The sequence below is a fragment of the Silurus meridionalis genome, chromosome 8 (assembly GCF_014805685.1).
Source record: "Silurus meridionalis isolate SWU-2019-XX chromosome 8, ASM1480568v1, whole genome shotgun sequence".
NCBI lineage: Eukaryota > Metazoa > Chordata > Actinopteri > Siluriformes > Siluridae > Silurus > Silurus meridionalis.
In genome coordinates this window covers 4,725,098-4,750,948 of record NC_060891.1, presented here as the reverse complement: position 1 = coordinate 4,750,948, position 25,851 = coordinate 4,725,098, and the positions used below count along the sequence as shown (strand labels likewise).

The window sequence follows — 25,851 nt, the reverse complement described above, 5'->3', positions numbered from 1 at the left end:
ACATTATCTATCAGGACTACATTGCAGTATTATTAAACTCTAGATCATGTAAATCTAAATAACTGCTTGTTTTATACAAAGCAAGAAATATTATATTTGTGATTTTTATTTTTTTATCAGGAGTCTTCATGTCACTGTTGTAAACTGTTTTCCAGCTCGCTCTCGCTCTCTCTCTCTCTTTCTCTCAGACCTCAGATTCAATCATGAGCAAATGGTCACAAACACAGCAGGAGACAGAGGCAAACCTCCATCCAGCACTTTGTTTTTACATCATAAAGTAATTTTTTAAAGTATAATTCACAATACAGAAGAATAAAACAAAACATCTATTTAACAATGACATTCCTACATCACCCATGAGCCTTTAGGCATAATGTAAAAATGAACTGTTATGGTTTAGGATGGACGACTCACCAGATCTCAGCCAGAACAGCGGAAGGGAGGCCTGACTGCAGGAAGAAAGTCCGTGCCTTATCCCCTGTGTACAAAAACAGCATAAGGATGTGAGGGGAAAGAAACTGTTATATCATTCATCAACAGGAAGAAACACATCCTGAGAACATGAAGCATCACTACTAGGGACATGCATGTATACACATATGTAGGTATATACACTGTCATACTGCCGTGCCAGAGAACCAAAGACAGAAAGGCATTTATTTTGGAAAACATTACATTTTATAAAAAATATATCAGTATATTATATATATTTACATACATACAAAGTAGGGCTGAAACGATTCCTTGAGTAACTCGAATAAAAAAAAAAAAAAATTTTGTCCAACTACACTTGAAGCATCGTTTTTCAACGGGAAGAAAACAGCGAGGGGAAGATTGCTATAGAAGCACATTTCCTCCACAAAAAAAAAAAAAAAGAAGAGGTTTGCCTTTTTTCTTCTCAATTCCGATTTTCTTCTCGCCAAACAGGCAGCGTCATGAGCCCTGTAGTGCCGGAAGGCTTTACACATTGAAAATGAAATGGGCTACATTTAATAGAATCGCATGGTATCAAACTCAGCCTCCGATCCCTAAAGAGAAACAAACTCTGACTAACGATCAGCTCTGGAGGAGACGGAACAAGACAGATGAAACAGAGGAGGCTTTGTTTATACACCAGCAGCCTCAAACTTCCGACAACATGGTTACCGGTGGATGCACCAGAGATGTGGTGTGTTTACGAGAAATCAAGTTGGAATTGCAAGAAAAAAAAAAGGCAGAATTGGGAGAACTTTTTTGTTGATGTGGCGGAAACGTTTTCTTTTTTCTATTGATATTTTTCTATTTTGATTATAGTAAAGATGTTAAAAATGATGGAATGCGATACAAATGGCAACTTTTATCTGATGCACACTTTTGTTTTCAATCAAAGCATTACATTGTTAAGTTTTATGCAAATGAACCCAAGCGATGCTTATCATCCCTAATATACATATATATTTAAATAAATGAAGAAAAAAAATCATGAACACATACCAGTCACAAAACCCTGCACCGGAGAGAGGGTATCAAATTTCTGATCATGTTTAGTCCTTTCCTCTGGACTTATAGCCCAGATACTGCGGCCACCTAAGAACCATTAAACACAAGGGAGAAAAGGACGTGAAGAAACCGTTTCTGCTGGATAAATAAAATAGAAAAAAAAACAAGAATTAATGCAAACAAATCTGTGTGATGTTTCATCTGCAAATGAATGGCAAATTTGTCAAGCAGGGTGTAGGAGCACGTCTCGATTACTCTCTTATACACAGTGCATGGCCAAAAAATATCAACATCTGCTTTTTCCAGTCATATGTGGTTCTTCCCTAAAATGTTACCACAAAGTTGGAGGAGCTTAAATGCATAGGCTATTTATAGGTCTTCAGACTCCAGGCCTCTTCACCCTACATCAGTACCTAACTTTATGAACACCCTTGTGGGTAAATAAGGACAAACAGCACTTAATGTGGACTTAAGGACTTAATGTGGAATGTGATGTTCTTGTGTTTAGGTGTCCACAAACTTTTGTGCATATCAGTATATTGTGTGAAAGCTTTCTATAGTAACACAACTCATTTACAACTCAATTGTATTCCATGTTTTAACAGCATGGTATATGGAAGTGTCAGTAATAAGAAAGAAAAAAAAAAAAAAAAAAAAAAGAAAAAAGAAAAGAAGAAAAAAAAAAAGAAAGAAAGAAAAAAAAAGGAATGATATTAAAAAAATGTAGTTTTACCGTTCATGGTTGCAGGTGCGTGTGTGTGTGCGTAGAGACGTGAAAAAGTGGCCCTGGTCCTCGCCTCAATGTGCTTGTTTAGGCATCATTACTCTAAATATACATATGGATGGACAGACAGAGAGGGGGAAAGAGATAGAAAGACATAATACATAAGTACATACATAATACATATGCTGATAAATCATAAAAGTCATTTTTTGTGGAGATGATAATAAATATGCACAACTGATCCTCCACCATGCTATGAGAATGGGTTCCCTTTCAAATCTGACTCCCCTCAAAGTTCCTTCTTCATGAAGTCTCAGGGAGTTTTTCCCGCACCATCATCATTAGCAAGCTGATAGGGACTATGGAATTTTAAATGTATATTTCCTAAAGTGTTTGGTGACCAAGTCGGTCGTTAAAAGCGATGTACAAATTGAATCGAATTTTTGATCACAAGACGGTAATAAATATTTAAATAAATAGTTTAAATCTACTTCATAATCTCTGGTTTCACCAAGTTGTCTACATCTTTTTCTTTATTGTGTAGAAGAAATGCAGTTTGGAAGATCAGTAATTGTTAGGAAGTTTTCCTATCCGGCTCGAAGGACCATATACGGATTTTCACTATCTGGTGTGCGCTGATCAGGGGATTGTACTCGCCCCAGCGTGTCAGTAAAAACACGGTAAAGGATTCAGAACACTCAACCTTACTGGGTATAGAATTGATCGTATATATTCTTGCTGTCTTCTGTTAGCTGCTGTTTGGTCGGTTGCGTGCTGCAGAATGCATGCTGCTCAGTGTTCTGGAAGACGGTGCACTGTGAAGTCATAGGTAACTTGTCATGATTGGTAAATATGTATGTCTGCCTCTAGTGGTGAAGCGTGGAAATACAACTGAATGGCAATCCTTTCTTCTTCTTTCGGCTGCTCGTATTAGGGGTCTCCACAGTGGATCATTTGTCTCTATACCACCCTGTCCTCTACATCTGCCTCTTTCACACCAACTACCTGCATGTCTTCCCTCACCACATCCATGAACCTCCTCCTTGGCCTTCCTCTTTTCCTCCTACCTGGTGGCTCCACCCTCAGCATTCTTCTACCAATGGCAATCCTTTCTTACAGTAATAAAAGTTCATCTACTTTATACTCATTTTGGGTTTGGGATCAAGAGAGGAGAATTTAGATGGGTATAGATCACATATTTCTCAGGTCATCAGCAATACTGGAACTGAAGACTGACAGACTGACAGCTATGGCCTGAATATGTTTTGGGCTGAATGTAGGATGGACATGACCGATAAAGGAGATATCTATAGGAGAACAATTACTAGATATAAACTCACAAAATAAAAAATTACAATTATAAGAAACAAACATACATTCTATAAAAGTAAACATACTTTTTTTTTATAATTTATCTTTATTAATTCGTATATTCATAATTATTTCCATGATTTAGTACTGGTTTTATTGGTAATTGGTTATCGGCAATTGCGATCCAACCTAACTATCGGCCTTATTGTGAAATGCGCTATACAAATAAAAAAATGATTACATTCAATTAACGGCCTGGGCAGAAAAACAAGAACAAACATTTTTTTTTTAATTTTAAAAACTAAAAGGTCCAAATTCACGTTGTCTTTAGAGAATTTAAAAAGCGCTTGGCTTCTGCCAGAGGTTTTTACATTTTTACATCTTCTTTGCATCTTACCAACTAAAATCCGACACCTGATGCTCTACAGCTTCAGAACTTCAACGCTGAAACTACAGTATACATGAGTTTGTGTTTATCACCCTGTTGCCTCAAAAGCTTTTGGATTTCTTAGTCTTAAAGGCCGATTTTGAGTACACACCACAATCGTCAGGTTGATTTAAGTGCGCTCACTTTGTTTTAATGACGCGAGAGCCAAGAACAGTGTGGACAGAGCGTGAAGTCGGTTTAAACAGCAACCCACCCTTCCGTGTGTGTGTGTGAGGCAAGAAAGCAAAAATGATGCAAGAAGTAAAACACAACTTTTTTTTGAGAAATAAAAAAATTTGCGAAGCTGAATTTTTTTATTTATTTTTATTAAACTAATCGGCACTACTGCTAATAAAAACAATAATTAAAAAAAAGAAAAACAGTTTGCCAGAACATGTTCTCCAGCACATTCAAACTCAATATGCGGGCAGGCAAACGATTATGCTCTCATTTCTCATTTTGTGTTTACACACGACGGTGATTCAGAATCGAGAACAGGAGCTTGCACTATGCGATACTCAGGCTGGAGTCACCTCCAGGTGCTAGTAGTCCACCACACCCTCCAGGTTCCTTCAGACTACACACTTACAAGATTAAAGTACACTGATAGCTTCACTGCATGTTGCACAGATGCAACAATCTCAAGCCGTAACACAAGACTCCAATATGCTTGCCTTTTTTTTTTTTTTTATTATTACGGCTTTGATCGAGTTAAACCTTTACCTATTCATATACAAAAGCTACTGAGGTTAACATTGGAATACATTTCTGACTGAACACTGCAATTGAACGTTTGGTGACATGTGAATTCATATCATGTGAAGATGTTTGATACGCCATGGCCTGACCTCTCAGAAAACACAAATTAAAGAAGCAAAGAATAAAGAGGAAGCAATGCTTATATCAATGTGTTGCAGTTTCCTGTTTTATAAAACACCGTTTTAAAATCATAACAACCCAATATTAAAGAAAAAGCTGCTGGTATCTGAAGATATCTAGTGTCGATTTCAGTTTCCTTAAAGCAATCACACTAATAATACCAGTATTATTAGTGTGATTGCTTTAAGGAAACTGTTTACTGTTTGCACCTATCCACAAAGTTTATACCTTTCCCCTACCACAAACAGTAATAAACACCATATGTGCACCTGTAGATTCATGACCATGGCCTTAATCTGTCCTGCAAGTCAAACACACATCTACCTGCATAAGAGGTTCCTCTGAGCCCAGGTCTGATATTTCCCTCTGCTTACTGTACAACGCAGCAGTGCAGTACCTGATCTACAGGGTGTAACTCTAAAGCTTTAAATACTTCATATCCACCCACCTCTGGTGTGTCAGAGAGCGAAAAACTGAACAGGCAGGAAATCAGAGAGCATGACTTTCTCTTCTGCTATTCTGGTATTCGGCCTGGCACCGAAAATGGCGTGATGTCACAAGTAACATGACATCACACCAAGCATGATCGCTATGCGGCTCCATAACGGCTTCTACCTCAAGCCAATGCAATGACTGTCATAGTCACTTGAAGTCACCTTCATGTGTAATGACCAGTAGATGGGGCAATGTCTCTCTCTCATGCTCTCTCTCACTCGCGCCCTCTGTCTCTGAACTTATTCAGAGCGACTTTTGGGTATTTTTTACAACTGAGAAGTTAAGGATTAAGGGCCTTGGAACTCATGACCTTTCAATCAGAAGTAAAACATCTTAAACAGTGATCTAGCCTTCCCCAGTGGTGGGTGGGTGGGTTGGGTGGGTGGGTACCTACCTACCTACCTACCTACCTACCTATCTATCCATCTATCTATGGGTGTACCGAAGATTTTTGGTTGGAATACATGTAACGTTACACCCTTAATAGGCATTGCACTGGAATGTACAAAAAGTTGCATTGTTTCTTATCGTACTCTACAAGCACTTGAACAGATTAATGGCTTCTATTAATGCAATTTTAAAACTGGAAACATAAATAAAGGGCAAATTTCATTTAAATATAATGCGTGTAATGCATTCAGTCAGATTCGATTTTTGGCCCTTTAGAGGAAAAGGTTTGGGCCCCTCTTAAAGACGCATAAACTAATTGGTCACGCCCCTGACCACGCCCCCACACACCAAGCTCCTCCCTCAATATATTTCGTGGTTCAATTAAGTTACTACAATATTGAGTTGCAAATAAAAACAACTGTCCTGACATACATATATATATATATATATATTTCTATTGAACGAAAAGTAATAATAAATTATTATTAAAATGTAAGGGGGCGTGTTTATTCAGTAACTGACAAGCCAAACACACGCATGCTTTCCGGAATAATCCGAAAGCCAGATTTCCAAAACAGTTTTTCCTCCCGTTACTTTATAGACTTGTTCTTAAAATAATGATGATAATAATAATAATAATAATAATTTCTGCAGTAAGAAAAAAATAATGACTTGCATGTTCACTGTTCACTATAATAAGGCCATGGTGTTGACAGAGGCAGCATAGGTGGTGGTAATATGACAGCATCACTCTCTCACACACACACACACACACACACACACACACACTCACACAAAGTTGGAAATTGCTGGTAAAGATTTCAGTAAAGCGCGCGCGCGCACACACACACGCGCGCACGCAAGCCAGCCAGACCCGTTTGCAACTCGCTCAGCAGGTTTCCGAAAGCATCCACGTAAACCCGAAACGCCCAGCATTGCTATAACAGATATTTCGGAATTATCTGAATTTTTACAAACAAAACCCAGACTCATAACGCTAACAAACAAACAACAATTACATCCCATCCCTAAAGCTAGCATTAGATCACAGTAACACTGCTGTTACTGAAGCTGCAGCTACTTACATTCCACCACGACCCAGAAATGGACATTAACGGCAGTGTGTGGTCCCATGGAGGTGTAACTATCTGTCTTTTCAGCGTCCTTTCATATAAAACAGCAAATGAAGACTGTTAGAGATCGCTTTGAGGATTTATTCCCTCCTAGAAACGCTGACAACCTGTTGCTGAAAGGGCTGTCAGAGACACAAACATGGCTGCCGGCTCTGAGGTTTGCGGCCCTTCACTGTGCAATCCGATGTGGAAAGGCACAAGGGTCAAAACGTCTACACATGTACAGCAAGGCAATGCAGTAGGGGCATCCGCTGTGGATAGGCACAAGGGTCAAAAACGATTACACATACACGGTATAGCAAAGTAGCACTGGCATCCTCTGTGGAAAGGCACACGGATCAAAACGTCTACATATGTACAGTATGGCAAAGCCGTAAAGGCATCCGCTGTGGAAAGCCACAAAGATCAAAACGTCTAGACATGTACTGTAAGGCAAAACGGTAAAGGCAACCGCCGTGGAAAGAAACAAAGATCAAAACATCTGCACATGTACAATATGGCAAAGCGGAACCGGCATCCGCTGTGGAAAGGCACGATGGTCAAAACGTCTGCATATTTGCAATACTTATTTCGTTATGCAAAAGCAGTTTCGTTTCATGTTTTTGATAGAATCGCTTACGTGAACAGTGTCCTCGGTCGATGCCATGTCCAGATTGATCATTTTCGTCCATTTAAATCCTGTCTGTGTAAAACGTGGCGTAATTCGTAGACATGAACATTTTATAACAATAACATTGTAGTGGTTTATTTTTTTTGATCTGCACCAGACACAATTTCACTTCATGTTGTGGATTGGTAATTCCATCCCCAGAACATTATAGGTATAAATATGCATGAAACTAACTATTAAGAAAAATGTCCATATTGAAATTATTAAAACTTTATTTAAATTTAAAATAATAGAACCTAGAACCCACATTTGGGACCTGTCCCCAATTTCCAATCCTATATTTAAGCATGGAAAAGATAAAGTCAGGGCAAACTCATGTCAGTGAGAGAGAATATGGAAATGTGACACAATTGCAATAAAAACGTGAAATAAGAGCCAATAAATTAGGTTCCGCTTGTGTGGTGCGTAGGCCTTATGTTGAAAATAGACTGCAACAATTCGTTATTGCTGTATATTGTGTCTGAATTAAAAACAAGTTCTATCTAATCAATGCAAAGGAAAATTAGAAATCAAAATCAGAGAACCACCAGTCAAAGCTTTAAAGGACACAAATACCTGTAGCTCAGACTGTGCTGCTCTATATGTAGTCCAGATTGTAGAAATGGGAAGTGTGGTTAAGGTATTGGACTTCTGCTACAATGCTTGTGGGTTTAAATATCACCATTGCCAAGCTGCCATTGTTGGGTCCTTGAACAAGGTTTTAACTGCTCAACTATTTTCCTGTCTGGATAAGGGCTTTTGTCAAAATGCCTACAATATAAATAATAAAAACACAATGCTCAAATATGCCAAAAGAACCTATGTTGGACTTCTGAAAGGAAGGTTGTGAGCTCAAATCCCAACCTCTTAACCCAAAAGTGCTGAGTTGTAGTGTTCAGTTGTAGACTGCAAACTGTTTGAGTGACTAAACCTTGCACTCACTTACTCACCCACCCGCAGGGACCATGAGCAGAATTTCAGTTTGGTAAAATGTGTTTTGCGTACAGTAAAAACCCTGCATAAAACACCACATACTATCAATCAGGATTTTAATTATTCACATGTATAATGCATTGAAATCGGTTTCTCAGACAAAAAAAAAAAATTTTACATTCATTTGTTCTACTTCCAGTTCATTAGCATGTAGACATCTCGAAGAGGATCATATCGAATATACACGACCGCAGGAGGACAGAAGACGAACTGACCGCAGCCAGTGAACAGAAGGATTACATGGTGCGAATGATTTATTTTGTAATATAAATATAGAGGTTGATTTTGCAATTGTAAAACAATTCAATAAAGCTGCGTTCCAGTGTGTTGAACCACAATATAATACTCGCCCGCTGAAGCCATTTCGGCGACGGCCTTTTCCTTTAAGCAGATCTACATAAAGATCATCAATATTCTGATGAAGGAAGTCTGGTTTCACCTCATCTACAATCAAGTCAAACTCTGCACAGGAAGACGCACGCAGAGGTGAAGTTTTTCCCCGGAGATTTGCGACCGTCGATCGACGCAAAAGTCGTGGGAGAGGAAAAACAAAACAATCCCCTGCATGTAGTGAAAATGTGTACATGCCACAGGACTGATTTCATGTGTGGCAAAAGTCCAGGCTGATATTATTCTCAGGAGGTGAACCTTAATGTACTGAAATACTGGTTACAATACTGGTCACACTTCTGGGGTCTGGAAGTGCATGCGAATACTGCAGCAGAACTCCTCCTCGCCCAACCCACCCTCCCACAGGCAAATCAGCTGTTTGTTTGTTGTCTCGGGAGAAAACGCTGAGTCGGGTGGGAAATGAAAGGCTCGTGTTACAGCTTTTGGTTTAAGTCCTTTTCATGGCTTGGAATGCTTGAAAAGTTTTGTTCTTCCGATGAGGATGATGGGATGTGGTCCCTCATCCACCAAGGGTCAGCAGTGAATCACAGAAAAAGCCGGACATGACCTTTCATCCACAAAAGCGCATGACTCATCCCTGTCCTTTATTATAATCTTCGGGCGTTAGTGTTATTTATTTCTTTGCAATTTTTTGCAACAAGTCTCCGTTGATAAATTAATATACAACCGAATGGATAAATCAACAGAATGAAGCGCTCTTTTAAAAACAAACAAAACAAACAAAAAAAATCCCAGCCTTTCAAATGGAGGAAAATCATGCTGAAAGCAACATGCAGATCGGAAACACACACCCATCAGCAAGAAACTAAAAAAAAAAAGGCAAAGTTTTAAAAGTTATTGTGTCAGTAAGTAGTGTCTAGCTGAACATTAACCAAGCTCGAGTGAAGGAGCTGTGCGCAGAATATTTCCCTGCTGTCCGCCATTCCACAGTGTAGAAGCGCTCTGCGAATAATGAAACAAGGGGTATTTTTTTCTTTTTTTTAACAATTCTTTTCTATAAATAAACAGTATTGTTTTGAACTCCGCTGTAGGAAAGCACTAAGACTCGACTCTACAGTCACTACCTGGTACATTTTTTGCGTTGCTCAAAAACGTAGGCTGGTGTTAAGCCTGGTGAACAGTCTCGTGTATAAGAGTTCAGATGGAGGTTAAATAGTGTAGGTGCACAGAAAGCCACACAGCAGTCACCCAATCCACAAAACTCCACATAAACCCATGCACAGCATGGTTATGTTGGGTTGGGGGTCTTTGTGTGTGTGTGTGTGTGTGTCTGAAGAATGATCTCAGCGCAGCCAAGATGAGGGAACCCACTGAGGCTCGGTGTCCAGTTTGTTAATGAGGCGCAGCAGCTCCTGATAAGCCTTGTCCTGGTCGGTGTTCACGATAGCGGCATCAAACAAGTGGCCGAAATTCTGCTCCATCTCCCTTGCTTTCTCGATGATGTCCCTCAGCTCCTCAGGCTTTCCAGAGTTTTCAAAGGAAACAAAACATGTTTCAAATGTTAAAAAATGTTTTGTGATTCCTAAAATGCAGAAAACGATTGTTGTATATTCTAATGGTCATGCCAGACAAGCTCTGAATTCAAAACAACAGGGATCCCCAAACTAGACATTTAGAAATGTTTATTTTAAAACTTTAGAGGCACCAATAGTTGCTGGATGCTGGAACTATCGTCTATCGAAGAAAAAAAAAAAAAAAAGCGTTACCAATAGTTATTCCGGCTTCCGATCCGCTGTCATTACGAGAGCGACCTCTAGAGGTGAATCACTTACAACCACGTGCTGTTTGTTTTTACACGCAAGATATTTATTATTCATAATTTAATACATTTATTTGTTAGATTCACCCCTCAACTGCATGCATTTGCATAAGTACATTTCAATAGCAATGAATATGGGGGAAAAAAAATCGATTATAGATCTCTTGAAAAGTAATGCTCATTTGTCTGTATGGTGCATAACAAAATAATAAACTAATCTTCTATTAGGAGGCATAATTCATACATTTAAAATCATAATCGCCACAATAATACTGGGAATCCTTTTCTGTTACCATTAAAGAAAGAAAAAAATGATGTGGCCCTCACAGAAAAAAAAGGTTTGGGGACCCCTGCAATACAACAATCGATGATTGTCATGTGATGCAATATACAGATGTTTCCTAACACTAACGTATCTCTTTCTGCAGGGGGAAAAAAAAAAGCTTCGGTTACCTTTGGGTTCTTGTTATCTTTTGCTAAGAGGGCACGCAGTCGTTCCTGGGATGGGGGTGCGATAAAGATGATATAGGGCTTGAGGTCGGAGCTGCGCAATACCTTTAAGGACTAAAGAACGAAATGGTTAAGAATAGTAGACAATGCAGCACTGCGATATTCCAGACCCCGCAACTTTTATCTCTCTCTCTCTCACCTGGGTGTGCAGACACAGAAGGCAGATCTTGCCACTGTTGATGAGCTGCCGCACAGAATCGGTGCTGGTGCCGTAGAGGTTCTTCTCGAACTCTCCCGACTCAATTAACTTTCCTGCTGCAGAATCCATTTCGAAGGCCTGGCGCGATACAAAGTGGTAGTCGCGCCCGTGCACCTCGCCGTCTCTCCGGTTCCGTGTCGTGTCTGACGGGAAGGGAATATAAAAAAAGGACGATGAAGCCACGCGTATCTGCATACGGCGCTCGCTTACCTACGGTCGAGACCCGATACTTACGAGGGACGGCGCTTCCAAAGCGATCAGGTTCACTGGAGAGCAGTCTCTGTCTCAGCTCATTCTGCCCGCAGTTCGGAGGTCCGATCAGAGCGATGGGTCGTTTGCGATTGGCTGGCTGGTGGTACAGAGCCATCTCCTCATAGGTAAGAATCTCCTCGTTGTCGTAATCTGAAACACAGGAAGATCTTTAGCTGTGCACATGATGTAAATGAGTGTACGAGTAGATTGGATTTGTGCTTTTTGTTGTATTTGAGGGAAGAACATTTTTCCATATACATATACAATTGATGATTATGATTGATGATGATATTAATGAAAAACTGCAAATGCTGGAAAGCACACAAACGATTTGCCCATTAAAAAGCACTGAGACATTAAATCTGCAAAAAGAACATTAAATGTTAAATAAACCCCATATAAAATCACCATATTACAGAAGTCCCAAGAAGCCACGCCCTTCCTGTTTTCTCGTTATCATCGCTTGATTTTCTTGTGATTTTGACAAAATGTTAAACATGATCATACCTTCATTTTTCTTTGTATTCAGCGAAAGAGCATGTTCTAGAGGCAGCATTATGGTTAATAACCATAACCAATTGTGGCAGCGGGTGTGTGGATGCACGTTGTGCGGGTGTGTGGAGAAAATATAGAGATTGTGAGAAATTGTGGCCACGAGAAAACAAGAAAAAAAAAAAAGATAATGCATGGCCTCATAGGACCTCCGTAATACAGTAATAATTCTGTTTTTTTTTCCTTCTAAAAATGTTTGAATTGCAACTGGCACTACTGTTAGAGCAGGCAAAGGAAATGCCATTTTGCATGCATGCCTTTTAAAGTATATACGTTTTCAAATGTGCATTTAAAATTTAAATCTGCACAGAATAACACATTTTACTCTGCTTAGAATACCTTCTACGCATGAGTCGATCCGGCGGCGAGACAATGTGATGATGGAAAAAGGAGTTTGGCGTTCCTTATTTACATTTCATTACTGGTTTGTGACGACTTTAATAATTTCATGTAATAAACCAAATGTAAAAGAATGAATGAAATGCACTCTCAACATTCTCGCATAATTAAATGAATTTGTTTGATGCAGCTTCATTAGGATAAAGCGATAAGGTTTTGGGAAGTTGCGTGTTGCACTTGTAAACCCTGAACGATTCACAGTAACGAGAGCGAAAACAAAAACAAAGACAAACAAACAAACAAAAACTTACCATCGATCTTATTTGCGTTGTACAACAGTTTCTTTCGCTTCTTCTTGTTCTTCTTTGCACACCACAGCTTCCCTGATCAACGATTTTGGGGTGTTTATGGTGCAAAGCAGGATTCAAAATTCTGTAGCAGTTCTTTAGATATGACAAGTGACTGTGTACGTTTTATGGTGCTTACCTGATTTTTCCGGCTCTTTATCCTCTTCTATTGTTTGTTTCATGGCTTCTCTTTGCTGTTGGAAGGCTTTACCTGAATAACACAAAATTCCACGTTTCAGTGGGTTTGAAGAGTAAAGAGATATTTCACTTCCGCTGACTGACGGCCAAATCTGAGCGGCTTGGGAAGAGCTTCTTCCTACAAGCCACCAGACGTCTTAATGCGAGCATGCTGATGTCCACTATCCAATAAGTCCCACTATTTTTTAAATACCACCTTATTGTTATATATTTAGATATTATATAAAATAAATAAATAAATCACTACTGACCCTTCGCACCCTGGACACAACCTCTTTAAATTCCACTCTTCAGGCAGGCCAAACTTTAGTTACCAAAACTGCCAGACCCAGGAATAGTTTCTTTCCCCAGGCAATCACCCTCATTAACACCTGACCTTAACTTAATGCCCTGCGTCATATCTATAATACTGCACTGAACCTTGTGCCAAACCACATACGGCTGGAAATGTGTCCCAGTACTTTTGTCCATATAGTGTGTGAAAAAGATTATTTTGAATGACATTAGAATCCATAATAAAACACACACCTGGCACCAGTCCTGCAAGAGGCTGGTTCTCTTCATCTCCATCTCTGTAAGCCTGCCACCAGTTAGGGTCGTCCTGGCTGATGATGTGTAAAATATCCCCCTTCTGGAAGCAGAGACCCAACTCCCGGCATGGTACATACGGATCGTCGGAAGGGTCGTAGTCAAAATGAGCTTTGACGTGCATCTGGCAAAAAATCAAAATAAAGACACAAAGCGTTAGGAATGAAAAAAATATAAAGGATTTCCACGATCATGTATGTAGACCAAGATCTAGTGTGTTAAACCCACCACAGTCTCTTTAATGGGAGGAAATTTAGTTTGAAGACTGGGAATCAGAACAAAGGTCAACGTGCCATGCATCTCTGCCTGAGGACACACAATTAAAATGCTTATGAATCACAAAGCTGTACATTTCCTTTAACACTGTTTGTATAATGTATAACGTCCGATTCCGGGATCTTTTTTCCCCTCACCAAGATATCGAACACCTCATTGACGTCTTTGCCACGGATCTCGACCCCGTTGATCTCTAAAATCTCGTCGCCTTCGTGAAGCAGTCCGCTTTGCTCTGCCGCCCCTCCTTTCACAATCCGACTGATAACCACGCTCTCCATGTCGTTCCTCACCGTGGCTCCCTACAGACATGTGGGATTGTATCAAGAACAAAGAAAAACGATGAAGAATAAATCATGGTTCCTAAACATTTTTTATTTCAAAATTCCACACTTTTCCAAACTCAAATATGCAGAAATCTCTGAATACTTTTAAGACCATATTTAACATCTGAAATAATAATTTTTAATTCCAAATATAAAATGTCTGATATTGTAACGTAAAACGCATGTCGGAATCTCTTCCAATCTTTTCCATGTGTTTAGTCGCGCAGTTGAGAGTCTGCTCCTGCTAGCTTCATGTCCACGCTAATACGTTTTCGTTTAAAAATGCAGATTTTTTTTTGGCCTTCTGTCCACGACGGCATTTTTAGTCAAGGAAAATGTAGCTTTTTGAAAAAGGAGGTGGGCCGTTTTGATGTATCCGGTTTTGGTGTAGTATTTGTTTTATAAAAAGATATTTTTACAAACTCAATTTTATATTTGAAAAAAATATAAAAAAATTTTAATAGTGTTCTTTCCTCCTCTCCCCCCACATACTAATCCAAACCTGGAAATCACTCAAATCCAATTCCATACTTTGTCATTCAATATTTTTCTGAAACGCGTAGGAACCCTGTAAAAAGCAAGCTTTAGCTGTGATCTCACCAGCGGGATGTCCTTGGCCTTCTCGATGCGTACGATCCGGACGGTCTCACCTCCCCACTGCGTGAGGGTCTCGCATGGGCTATCGAGAGGACCTGTAGACTCGATCTGCATCTCCTGCTGAGCCACGCCGTCGTGGGCGAGCATCAGCGCCTATGGGGAGAACCAAAAATGCTTACGTCTCGCTTCAGAAAGATCGTGGACGTAGCTATGTACGTTTATAAGCACGTATTCAGTGCATGCATTGGGGTTTTGAACACAACCATAACTTTATATCAGCAGAGGAAGCAGCAGGGGATGTAAAAGATGCCCACCTGCATTTGAGGGCTGTTAAGCAAATTGCTCAGATCGAGACCCTCTTTCTGCGAGGTGTTGTGCAGCACGGCTTGAACCTGATGGAAAGAAAGCAAAAGGCTTTGATACTGGTTGTATGGTTTTGCCTTTCGACAACGGTGTCACCATGTTCGACTGCAAGTCAATGAGCATATTGCAGTTCGTATCGTCTGAGCTTTATTTCAAACTCTCAAACATACTGCTAAACTACCTGGAACAAGACTTTGTACTAAACCATTTTATAAACAGTGAAAACGGGGCTAAAATACAGCAATCTAAAAACAGCATTCAACAACAACATTAATAACAATAATAATAATAATAATAATAATAATAATAAGACAATGTTCTCTGACCTCATGCACAAGACTTTGTGCACAGTCTGTGAGAGGAAACGGAGGACTGGGGCGGTTCATGTGCAGCGCCACAGCATTGTGGATGTTGAAGGCCTTCTGGAAGTCAGGCTTCTGTACGAGGTGCAGCACCAGTTCTACGTCCTCCTGACTCTGAGCATCACTCAGACTGTGCTGTACCTGCTTCAGAGACATCAGCAACTCCTCCAGGTCTGTGCATGCACACCCACACACAAATAAAAAGAATTCAAGACTGCTCAGCTGGATGTGAATGAACTACATTCACGAAATGCTTCTCAATCGTTCATACATAAATTACACTCAAACGTGTAAATCTACAGACTAAATCCAGAGAGCCCTTAAAGCACAGCCTATATTGTTATAGGCTCGTTAAAAATACAACTCCCTATTAAATATGCCATGTTTGCAGGACAGGATGGCTCTCCTCTGAATGAAGAGTTTGGCAGTGTGTGTAAAGGCTTTATCCAGAACGAGGTGTAAGGGGAGTTTATTTGTGCACTGGGTGGGTGGCTGATGCTTAAATTCTTCTAATCTTATGACCTACTGTAACTTTTTTAGGGAACAACAAAATTCGTCATTCATTCAAACATATAGAGGCAGAGTTGAAAAGTTGAAAAATGGCTGAGAAATGTATATATCTAAAAAAAAAAAATGTAAATAAAAACAAAAAGACAGTGCGAGTGTTTAAATAATGACCTCAGTGCAGGCTGAGACAGAAACACTCTAAAAAGGTTTTTTTTTTTAATTAAGCTAGTACTTACATGGGGCCCCATGCTCCCTTTCTCAGGAATTCACCAACATTCTCTCTCTCTCTCTCTTTCTCTCTTACACACACACACACACACACACACACACGATGTGTCCTAAATTAAATAAATGCCACTTTACACTAGAGGTCGACCAATTCATCGGTTTTGCAGATTAATCTGCACCGATAGTTGATTGCTGGAACTATTGGCAAAAATCCATATTGTTAGTTTTTCTGGGTTGCGTTATAGAATACGCGAGCTGTCTCTAGAGCCGAATCGCTGACTTCATGTGCCAGTATCTTTTTTTTATTTTTTTTATTCATTTTGGATGTAACTGTTTTAATTTCTTTGGAGTGTTGCTTTTTGTTTCAGCGTGAATGCACGTCTCATTTTCCTCAATATTTATTAAAATAATAAATATATTGATTTCATTTAGCACATTTTCTTGATTCACTACTGTATTTTTTAAAAATAAAAGATCAGTATTATTTTTCATTGAGTTTTTTTTTTATATTCAATATCCATTTGAATCGCTTATCTTCAAGTACGATCAAACCTAGCTATTGTTATCGTTCAAATCGATTATCGGTCGACTTCTACTTTGCACTAAAAATGATTTTTATATCCACCATCAAAAGGTCAACAAACATTACAGGATGTCCACTAGGGTGAAGAGGAACCAAAGGAAATATGCTGAGCAAACATGCATGATATTAAAAAGTTAAGTTTATATAATTGTACTTTTATTGTTTTCTGACTTTTTAGATGTGTGTGACATTCATGGACATCCATACCTCAAAACTACCACTGCAATGTTCTGACATACTCACCCAACAGTCGTGGTGCGACACTAAAGCCCTGCAGTGCCCCAGGACCCTCCAATGTCTCGAATGTGGGGTTGTCAATCCCCAACTTGGGGTTTTGTGCCAGCTTTTTGAGGCGCATGGAAGAGTTGACCTCGAGGTCTTGGCGGCTACGGCCCTCCTCCTCCCGTCTCCTGCGGTCCTCCTGCTGTTGGCGGATACGTTCCAGCTGGGCGCTGCGCCGGACAGGCAGCGTCCGGGAGCCTAGGTCACCTGGGCAGTCCACAGCCATCTCTCTGTGCCAGTGACCGGACGAGTCCGAGGTGTCGCTGGTGCCTGTAGCCCTCTCTTCCGACTCGCTTACATGGCCGTTCATGTGGGAAGTGGTCATAGTGCAGGCGTGCAGTTCACGTGGAAAGTTGTGAGCGACAGATGGAAGGCTTACGAGGGACATGTTTTGCATGATTGGAAGCCTGGGGCCATGACAGCCAGGTCAGAGTGACTGCTCCTCCTGAAGAGAGGAAGGAAGGGAGCTTCCTGTTAGAAATGGACACTACAATAAACACCTTACCATGAAAACAAACAATGAATAAAACAGAATTAGAATATAGGGGAACTCCCAAACCAAACAGCTCTCAATTTTATTTTTATTTTACACAAATTTCGAAAAGCACCAAGACAAGGGTCAAACACCCTACTTTTCTAGCACACAAAAAAATAAATAAATAAAAAGGGATTCAAGGCTTTACCCAAAACTGTGTTTCTAAGCTTTCTAACCACAGCTACACTCTATACACAGCAAACTGTGATGCGTGAGTGAGTAAGTGTTCTGAAGATTTGGCTTATAGAAGTTTTATTGTCCAAACATACTGACACTTGGGCAACATCCCAATCTAATCTGACTCTTTCACTCCTCTAAATAATTAAACTGCACTCCCACCCTTACAAATGAACCAATCCATGGACACAATAATAATTCCCTCCGATTGTCTCCCACCTCCCAAATACATGCCAGTGGGTAGATTTGTGTTGATCTGAGTTTCTCAATAATAATAATAATAATAATAATAATAATAATAATAATAATAGTAATACAACGAACTGCAGAATAAAGTCTTATATTATAGCATTAAAAATTGCTGCTAAAAATACATTAGATGTAATAAACATTTTGTTCATGAAAAAAGTCTTAAGTCAAACTCACACCACGTTATCGTCCTGAACATGTTCATCAATTCAAAAGAACCTCCGCAGGTCATGTAGATTAGAGCCTCTGCTGGCCAAATAGAGTAACTCCGTTAGATGCTTAATCGGTACACTTCTATCCCTGATGTGAATCCTATACATCAATGATGGACGCAGACTTTTTATTTTTGCACCGTTACTCATGCCTTCCAATGAATGAACAACACTATCGATTGATTTACAAATCACTATTAGTAATGTTATAGAATAAAAATAAGTGTGTTGTTCAATACATCATTAATTTAAGCAATTTTTTGTATCATGTATTGTTTATAAACTGTTACATTTCATGAGATGAAGCCCAATAAAAAGAAAATCAGCGTCATATATTAGCCATTGGCTGTCCTGATTTCTAAATATCGGCATCAGCACCGGCCAGAGAAAAACTCGTATTGGTCAACTTTTACTTCAGGGCCCAACAGTGGCAGCTTGGTGGTGCTAGCGCTTGAACCCCTAATCTTCTAAACAGCAACCTAGAGCCTTACCATTAAACTTCCATCAGTGAAATATATTAATAAACAGCAGATATTTTAGATTTTACACAATATGGACTACTGGAGAGCAAATGCCCCACGACTTCAGTTTTTGTGAGACCAGAATTAGCCTTTAAACATCACATCACAGGTGAACTGACTTCCAGTGCCTAAGAGATACCTGATCTAACCTGTGACTCGTTAAGTCTGGCTTCTTATCTTCTTAGATGTCCTAATACCTTGCTACAAAGTTTCTGCGGACGAAATGAAGTCTTTGACACAGATTGGGAGTGACACGCCACCGGTTACACCACACGCAAATCAGCAGAAGTGATCCAGCAGGAGTGGTCATGGTCATGTGACACCCCTGGCAGAAGAATAGATAACCTTTGTCCTTCTCTCCACCCCTCCTCCACAACACGGTGCATTCCTGCTTTTACTACACGCTGTTTTGTCGATTTGAAGAGCAAGCCTGTGCCAAATAGAGGTTACAATTTATTCATCTACACTCAAACATTACGGCCTCAAAAACCCTTCTACATGTTCTCTCGCCTCCCTCCATCAGCTCCGAGCCCTTCAGCCAGAACCTTCATAATCTCCAGCACCATCCCTCAGTCCCACTCAGCCTTGTGGAGTGAATCACCCCTCATTCTCTTCTGCCCCTCTCTGCAGGGCAGAGATTACTGTAGTGTGCCGCTGCCCAATGCGTCGCCATAGTAACCATTATAATAGCAAATAAGGGGTTGAGAATAAGGCTTGAGGACAAAAAGAGGGGGAAAAACCCCTCCATGCACACACGCACACACACACACACACTCAGACATATTTAGAGATGCAGACACATGCACAGAGAAACAGATACCATGAACAAAACACGGTCAAGGACAGACGCACGCACACACACACACACAAACACACACACAGCCCTCTTGCAATCATGCGGAAGAGTTCAAACTGTTCCGCATTCTTTTCTAGCCACTTATTTATAAAAAATGTGCATGGACTAATCCGGCAGGAACTTTGTGCGTGTTTGCGAGAGAAACAGTAAATAAGCATAAGATGTTAAGTTCAAAACCAATCATCAAAATGAGTGAATGAAAAAAAATGATCAATAAATCTAGTTTTAACATAAAATGTAAGTTTCAGGCAGGTAAACACAAACACTAATGATGTCAGAAGGAAGGCTGATAAAAGAACATCACCCTCAGAGGAACGGAATGCTGGGTAGCCTGGGAACAACATTCTTCAATAGAGCTACATAGCAAAAGAGGCCCATTGTATGCATGCTGTTCCCTGTTTGTGTGTGAGAGAGTTTGAAAGAGAGAGAGAGAGAAAGAGAGAGAGACAATGAGAGAGACAGACAGAATAAGAGAGAAAATGAGAGACGATGAACAAGAGAGAAAGAAGAGAGAATGACAGAAAGACAGAGAGACAATAACCGAGTGTGAGAGATAGAGAAAGAGCAATGCAATGAAAGAGAAAATGACAGAGATACAAACATGCAAGAGAAAGACAGACAACGAGAGAGAGAGAGAGAGAGAGAGAGAGAGAGAGAGAGAAACAATGAGACAGACAGAAAGACAGACAGACAAAGAGTGAGAGAGAGAAAATAAGAGATGATGAACAAGAGAGAGCAAGACAATGACAGGAAAAAGACATAACAATATGTCTTATTATGACAATAACAGAGTGAGAGATAGACAGAGAGAAAGATGATGACAGAGATACAAACAGACAAACAATATATGTGAGAGAGAGAGAAAGAGAGAGAGAGAGAGAGAGAGAGAGAGAGAGAGAGAGAGAGGATAAAAGAGAGAAACAATGAGAGCAAGAAAGACAAATGAAAGTGAAAGACAGACAGAAAAAATGAATATGAGAGAGAGAGAGAGAGAGAGAGAGAGAGAGAGAGAGAGAGAGAGAGAGAGAGAGAGAGAGAGAGAGAGAGAGAGAGAGAGAGAATGAAAAGACAAAATGGGAGAAGGAAAACAGTAAATGAGAGCGGGAAAGACAATATGAGAGAGTGAGAGAGAGAACGAGAGACAGACAGAAAAACGCGTCACACTAATTGCCATTGTAAATCATATATGGATATAAAACTCTTAATTCTTCCCTCTGACTCTGATAAGCACTGAGATGTGAGCACAGCTCAGACACGGGTCCTGTCACCACAACGCCGTTATCATCATTATTTAACAGCTGCTTTGCTGAACACTGGGAAGGACATTGAAATGAAACAATAAACAGAGAAACAGCTTCAGACAGCACTTTAGATTTGGTTTGGAGGCTGTGTTCTGCATGATGACGTAAGCTTCCCAATATACCTTCCAGACAACAAGCTTAATCATGACTGGAAAATCCACTCCCTCTCTTCATTGTCCACCACTTAGTGCATGTCACAAGGCAATAACAAACCTGGAGCCACAGACCATCTGCCACTCAAGAGCTTAAGTAGGATACTCCAAACCGCCCAGCTCCATTCATTCAGACTGGCACGCAACACACAAGCCATGGAGACAGCGATTGAACACGAAGGTCTGTTAAAAACAGAATTCCAACCTGATAGACTGGGATGAAGCAGGAAGCTAGAGCAGAACGTGTCTGAACAAGCATCTTGTTCGACAGGTTTAATGATGAAGCCTCGTGCAGTTGTTTTAAAGCCCTGACAGGTGCAGGGGCGAAACCGACAGGTGCCTTTTCTCCAACTAAAACAAGAGAATTGGGGCTCTTGATAAATAAATATAAATAATGCAAGAGAATCCAACTAAATAAGCTACTTACAATCTTCTGCATTGTTTCAGGAGCCGAAATATGTCTAATTTTTAGCTTGCTGTCGAAACTGCCAAAGATCTAAAAGCACTAAAATCATTACTGATAAAAAAGAATTCCACTGGTTTACCTCAGTCCCAGGGACCCCCCTCTGTTCCCATGACTCCTGTTATCTCCCAGACCGGAGTTCCTTGAGCTAAAGCAAACACTTTAATCCCACGAGACAAGAATAACGTGTGTGAATCGCTCTCGACCGTCCTCGGCCAAAGAGATATTAGCATGCAGCTTGATCTGGGTGGAACACTTAAGAACATGAAACGACCGGTCCTAAGGAGTGGCGCGGTGAAAAGACAAGACACAACAGCCGAATCCAAACCGTCTTTCTGATATGCAGAAATGATTCTCCACGAAATTCAGAAATCTTATATTATAAAAACAAATCAGGGAATAAAAGTCCAATCAGACAGCATGCACTTACAAGCCTGCAGACTTTATTTATTTATCTATTTTTGAAAAGAAACAGACAAGGATTGTTATCTTCTCCGAAGTGCCTGCTTAACATTCCTACTCTTCTGGCTTACGTAGTGAAAATTCCAGATTCCTGGATTCCAGTGGGTAGATTCCAGTGGGTACCAGGAACGAAAGGAAGACGAGGTGTGAGAGTTCAGAGGCCTACTCACAGACAACCAAGACCATAAAACACATCGAAGTCCCTGCTCAAAACACATACGTGTGTGTGTGTGTGTGTGTATTACATATACATACACATACGTGTTGTTTTTTCTTAGGGAAATTGCCACAGAATTGCCCGGAGTTAGTATAGAGTGTGTGTAAGAGCAAGAGCGAGCTCAAAGTGGTGAATAATTGAAAAGACCAAAAGGTGAGAAACTTTACCTGCTTCACAATCCTTCTGGAGTCTCCAGAACATTAATATTCAAAAGATCATACATAAATGGCCCATTTTAAAGTCTGTGCATCTTTGTGTGTATGTGTGCGTATATATATATATATATATATATATATATATATACACACACACACACACACACACACACACACACACACACACACACATATAAAAGTGTTTCTGTTTCTTCCTCCCAATAGCAGAAGCGATCAGATCATTACCAATAGGAAGTACAGACTAAAAAAAAACGTCATGAAACATTTCTGTGAACGGACTAACGCATGACTGAATTGTAAGACATCAAAGTTGGCTGATTCCAACAAAACTCTGATATCAGTTTTAAACCGAAGATAAAAAAAAAGTATGAGTGGTGCACGCTTGAACACTGCTGAATCGGTCAGTCATTTGATTCATGCTTTGTTGTTTTGTGTATGAACATTAAATGTCTCACAGCATAAGATAATTCAGAAAATACCAAATCCTGCTGCTCACAGCATCCAGGAGTAAAGCCTTTACAGATTGAAAAACAGATGATGATAATGTCTGATGGTAATAATGATAACATTAGGTTATAACTATACCACAACAACAATAATAAGGGAAACATTATTGTGTCTGAGGATAAAATACATAGTCTGGTGCTGATGTCACGATCAGTATAACAGGGTTCATATACATACAAGTGTGAAAACATGGTTTGGATTATTAATGCTTTCCAGTAAATGAACAGAAGATAAATCCATTATTTGGTGTGACCACCCTGTGCTTGCAAAAACAGCATCAGCAGTCCTGATCTCAAGGTCATCGAGTCTGTCTGGGATTACATGAGGAGACAGAAGTTCCTCGGTTTGTTCTCCAAGATGTTAGGAACAACCTTTTGGCCAAGCTCCTTAAAAAACTGTACAATTTGTATACTTTCTATTTGGTTCATTGATTAAAAAATATACTATTTTTGAAAGTTTTTTTTCTTTAGTGTCTGCAGTAGAGCTGAAACGATTCATCAAGTAACTCAAATGTTATTATTATTATTTTTTATTAAAAAACACAGGCAAACTATTTCATTAAGTCCGTTTAACCTCACACGGTGCACTGTGTTTCCCCACGGACCATTGTTACTGACGCACCACCCGTTAAACTCTGGAACGCTCAGGACCGGTAAACACAGAAGATGCTGCAGAATGAAAATTTGTAAATGTAATAAATATTTAATAAAAAATGTAATGATATAATATATTTGTCTTTGCAGTTTGATGTAATAAGGCAAGATAATGCACTAAATGGGTTTTGTTTTCACGCATATTCTTGTATGAAATTTCAGCAATGTTGTTAAGGAGACCCGTCTTATTTTCTCTTGTATATTTATTATTGTGCTTTAATAAAGAAAATTTACTTCTTATCCGATTACTCGGTGGAATAATCGGCAGAATTTTTGATTACTATTACTAAAATAATTGATAGCCGAAGTCTAGTCTGCAGCCAACAGTGAAGTACGGTGCAGGTTTCCTGCAAATTCAGGGCTGTAAACAAAGTAGGCGATTTGGTCATTTGGTCAATGCTCAGCAATACAGACGGATACTTATCCATCATGCAACACAACCAAGAAAAGCTTCTGATTGTCCATAACTGTTATCTGCCGCCAGACAGATGTCATTAAGAACTATCTTAATTCCATGAAAAGAAGTGATAGTGTTGGCTCCTAGAGACGTCAATCCTCGACGTCTGTCTGGGATCACACAAAGAGAGATTTGAGGCAGCTGACTTCCACAGAAGATACGCTCAGGGCTCCAAGATGTCTGGAACGAACCAGGTTCCTTCAAAAACTGTGTGAGAAGAATTGATGCTCTTGTGGTGGTTACACCAAACATTGATTCGCTTTGGATTTCTCTTCTGTTCATGTACTTTCCATCAGGTTCTTTGATAAAAGAATGGTGGAGTTTTCCTGCATGTTTGGGGCTGCATTTCTGTCTGTCTGCAATTACATTAGGAGACAGAAGGATTTGAGGCAGCAGACATCCACAGAAGATCCATGGTTGGGTCTCTAAGATGTGTGGAACGACCTATCGGCTAAGTTCCTTCAAAAACTGAGAAGAAATGATGCTCTTTTGCAGGCCATGTGCGGTCACACCAAACATTGATTCGATTTGGATTTGTTTATTTACTTTCCATTTGGTTTATTGATAAAAAGGATAAACTTTTTTTTTCTTCACACCTGCTGAAAACATTTGCACTGTTATTATATGTATAGATCTCAATATCTGATAATAAATAAGCTCAAAAAAGTTCAAAAGTTTATCAAGCTCAAAAGTGGATGAACCCTGAAGCCCAGAGAGAAGCAGCTGACACTGTAGTCTATACTGGAGGTCTTCACGACCCGTTGGAACTGGATTTAGACCGGACCTGGCTTCCAGACTAAACCAAAACCCCCCACACACACTCCTAAAGTCATTAAATAGAATTTATCATTCTTTCTCATACATGTAGTTTGTATTTTTTGTGTAAATTTCATGTTTTTCCATCACTCGCAAACTTTTCCTCGCAACAGGTTGCTTTACTAGCCGCTAGCTAGCAGGGGTTCTGTTAGCGCCGCGACTTCCTACCAAAACAAAAACTACTCGTTATCCGTAATATCTCATGTAAACCAGTCCCTTAAAACTAAACATAAAATATACATAAAAGTAAAAGCACCTGTTTAGCTTTCGGAATAAGTACAAGTCGGTTTCTCACAGGAGTCTGAGCTCGAACAGGAGCTAACACGCTAACTACTCAGGCGCTTAGCAACCTGTTGCTCCCCCTAAAAAAAAAACACTTTACGGTCAAATAAAAGGAAAATAAATTATTCATTGGTTACCTTTTAATTGAGGAGTGATTTTCAGAGCTCCAAGGATAAAAAGTGGAGAATGTGTGTCAGTTCTTCACGGACAATGTAAAGATAATCCGGGACGGTGACGACATACTGTGAGAAGAAAACATGAGTAATGAAGGAGTTTCCAATGAAGCGACTCTACAGCGACATCACTGGCTCTGTTCCGGAATTGCAGCATGCACTCTGCGGCGCGACCACTAGATGGCAGTATAACGGACAACGCGCGATCTGGTTAAACTGGCCACAGCGTCTGTATTTTCAGTTCCTTGAGACATTTTTGTCTGTTCTAAATGTACCTTAAATTAATACTTTTCAAGTTTTTAAAACTTTATTCAAGAGCATGGACAAATACCGAAGTTTTATGCAAATGTATGCTTATTATTAGTGAAACCAAACTCAACATAGGGCATGAAGACCAGACATGTTTCAAAGGTCAAATTTTTTTTTTTCAAAGATCTTATATATTTTGGACACATAAAAAAAAGAACATCGAAATAACACAGGTTC

At 39.7% G+C, this 25,851-nt stretch overlaps 2 protein-coding genes across 6 annotated transcripts in view; both read right to left on the bottom strand.

Annotated features, from left to right (window-relative positions):
* The window catches only part of itsn2b (intersectin 2b), a 29,833-nt gene extending 22,810 nt beyond the window's left edge, over positions 1-7,023 (bottom strand). The window contains 4 exon segments of the mRNA XM_046856615.1: positions 415-478; positions 1,474-1,566; positions 2,213-2,305; positions 6,791-7,023. Of these exon segments, the coding sequence (XP_046712571.1) occupies positions 415-478; positions 1,474-1,566; positions 2,213-2,219 (164 nt within the window). The 5' untranslated portion in view covers positions 2,220-2,305; positions 6,791-7,023.
* Positions 7,024-9,458: 2,435 nt separating this feature from the next.
* Positions 9,459-25,467, bottom strand: pals1a (protein associated with LIN7 1, MAGUK p55 family member a). Of its 5 annotated transcripts, XM_046856134.1 has the most exons (15): positions 21,707-21,840; positions 19,418-19,425; positions 17,118-17,600; positions 15,521-15,729; positions 15,146-15,223; positions 14,835-14,984; positions 14,049-14,210; positions 13,864-13,941; positions 13,576-13,759; positions 12,989-13,060; positions 12,814-12,885; positions 11,594-11,761; positions 11,300-11,502; positions 11,104-11,214; positions 9,459-10,351 (listed from the first exon to the last, which is right to left on the bottom strand). In XM_046856134.1, the coding sequence occupies exons 3-15, from the start codon at positions 17,551-17,553 to the stop codon at positions 10,175-10,177; spliced, it is 2,100 nt and encodes a 699-aa protein (XP_046712090.1). In that variant the 5' UTR covers positions 17,554-17,600; positions 19,418-19,425; positions 21,707-21,840; the 3' UTR covers positions 9,459-10,174. The 5 variants fall into 5 exon arrangements, with proteins under 5 accessions (XP_046712090.1, XP_046712087.1, XP_046712085.1 ...); XM_046856131.1 differs by lacking the exons at positions 19,418-19,425; positions 21,707-21,840 and adding an exon at positions 25,330-25,467 and having other exon boundaries at positions 17,118-17,627; XM_046856129.1 differs by lacking the exons at positions 19,418-19,425; positions 21,707-21,840 and adding an exon at positions 25,330-25,467 and having other exon boundaries at positions 17,118-17,601.
* Between the last annotated feature and the right edge of the window lie 384 nt (positions 25,468-25,851).

Bases quoted from the DNA above. Each gene is read 5' to 3' on its own strand.
- pals1a (XM_046856131.1), bottom strand. From the start codon at position 17,553: ATGCAAAACATGTCCCTCGTAAGCCTTCCATCTGTCGCTCACAACTTT. The intron at 15,224-15,520 runs GTCAGAGAACAT...TCTTTCCATCAG, and splicing joins CACAAAGTCTTGTGCATGAG to GTTCAAGCCGTGCTGCACAA. The intron at 13,061-13,575 runs GTGTGTGTTTTA...TGTGTTATTCAG, and splicing joins TCTTGCAGGACTGGTGCCAG to GTAAAGCCTTCCAACAGCAA.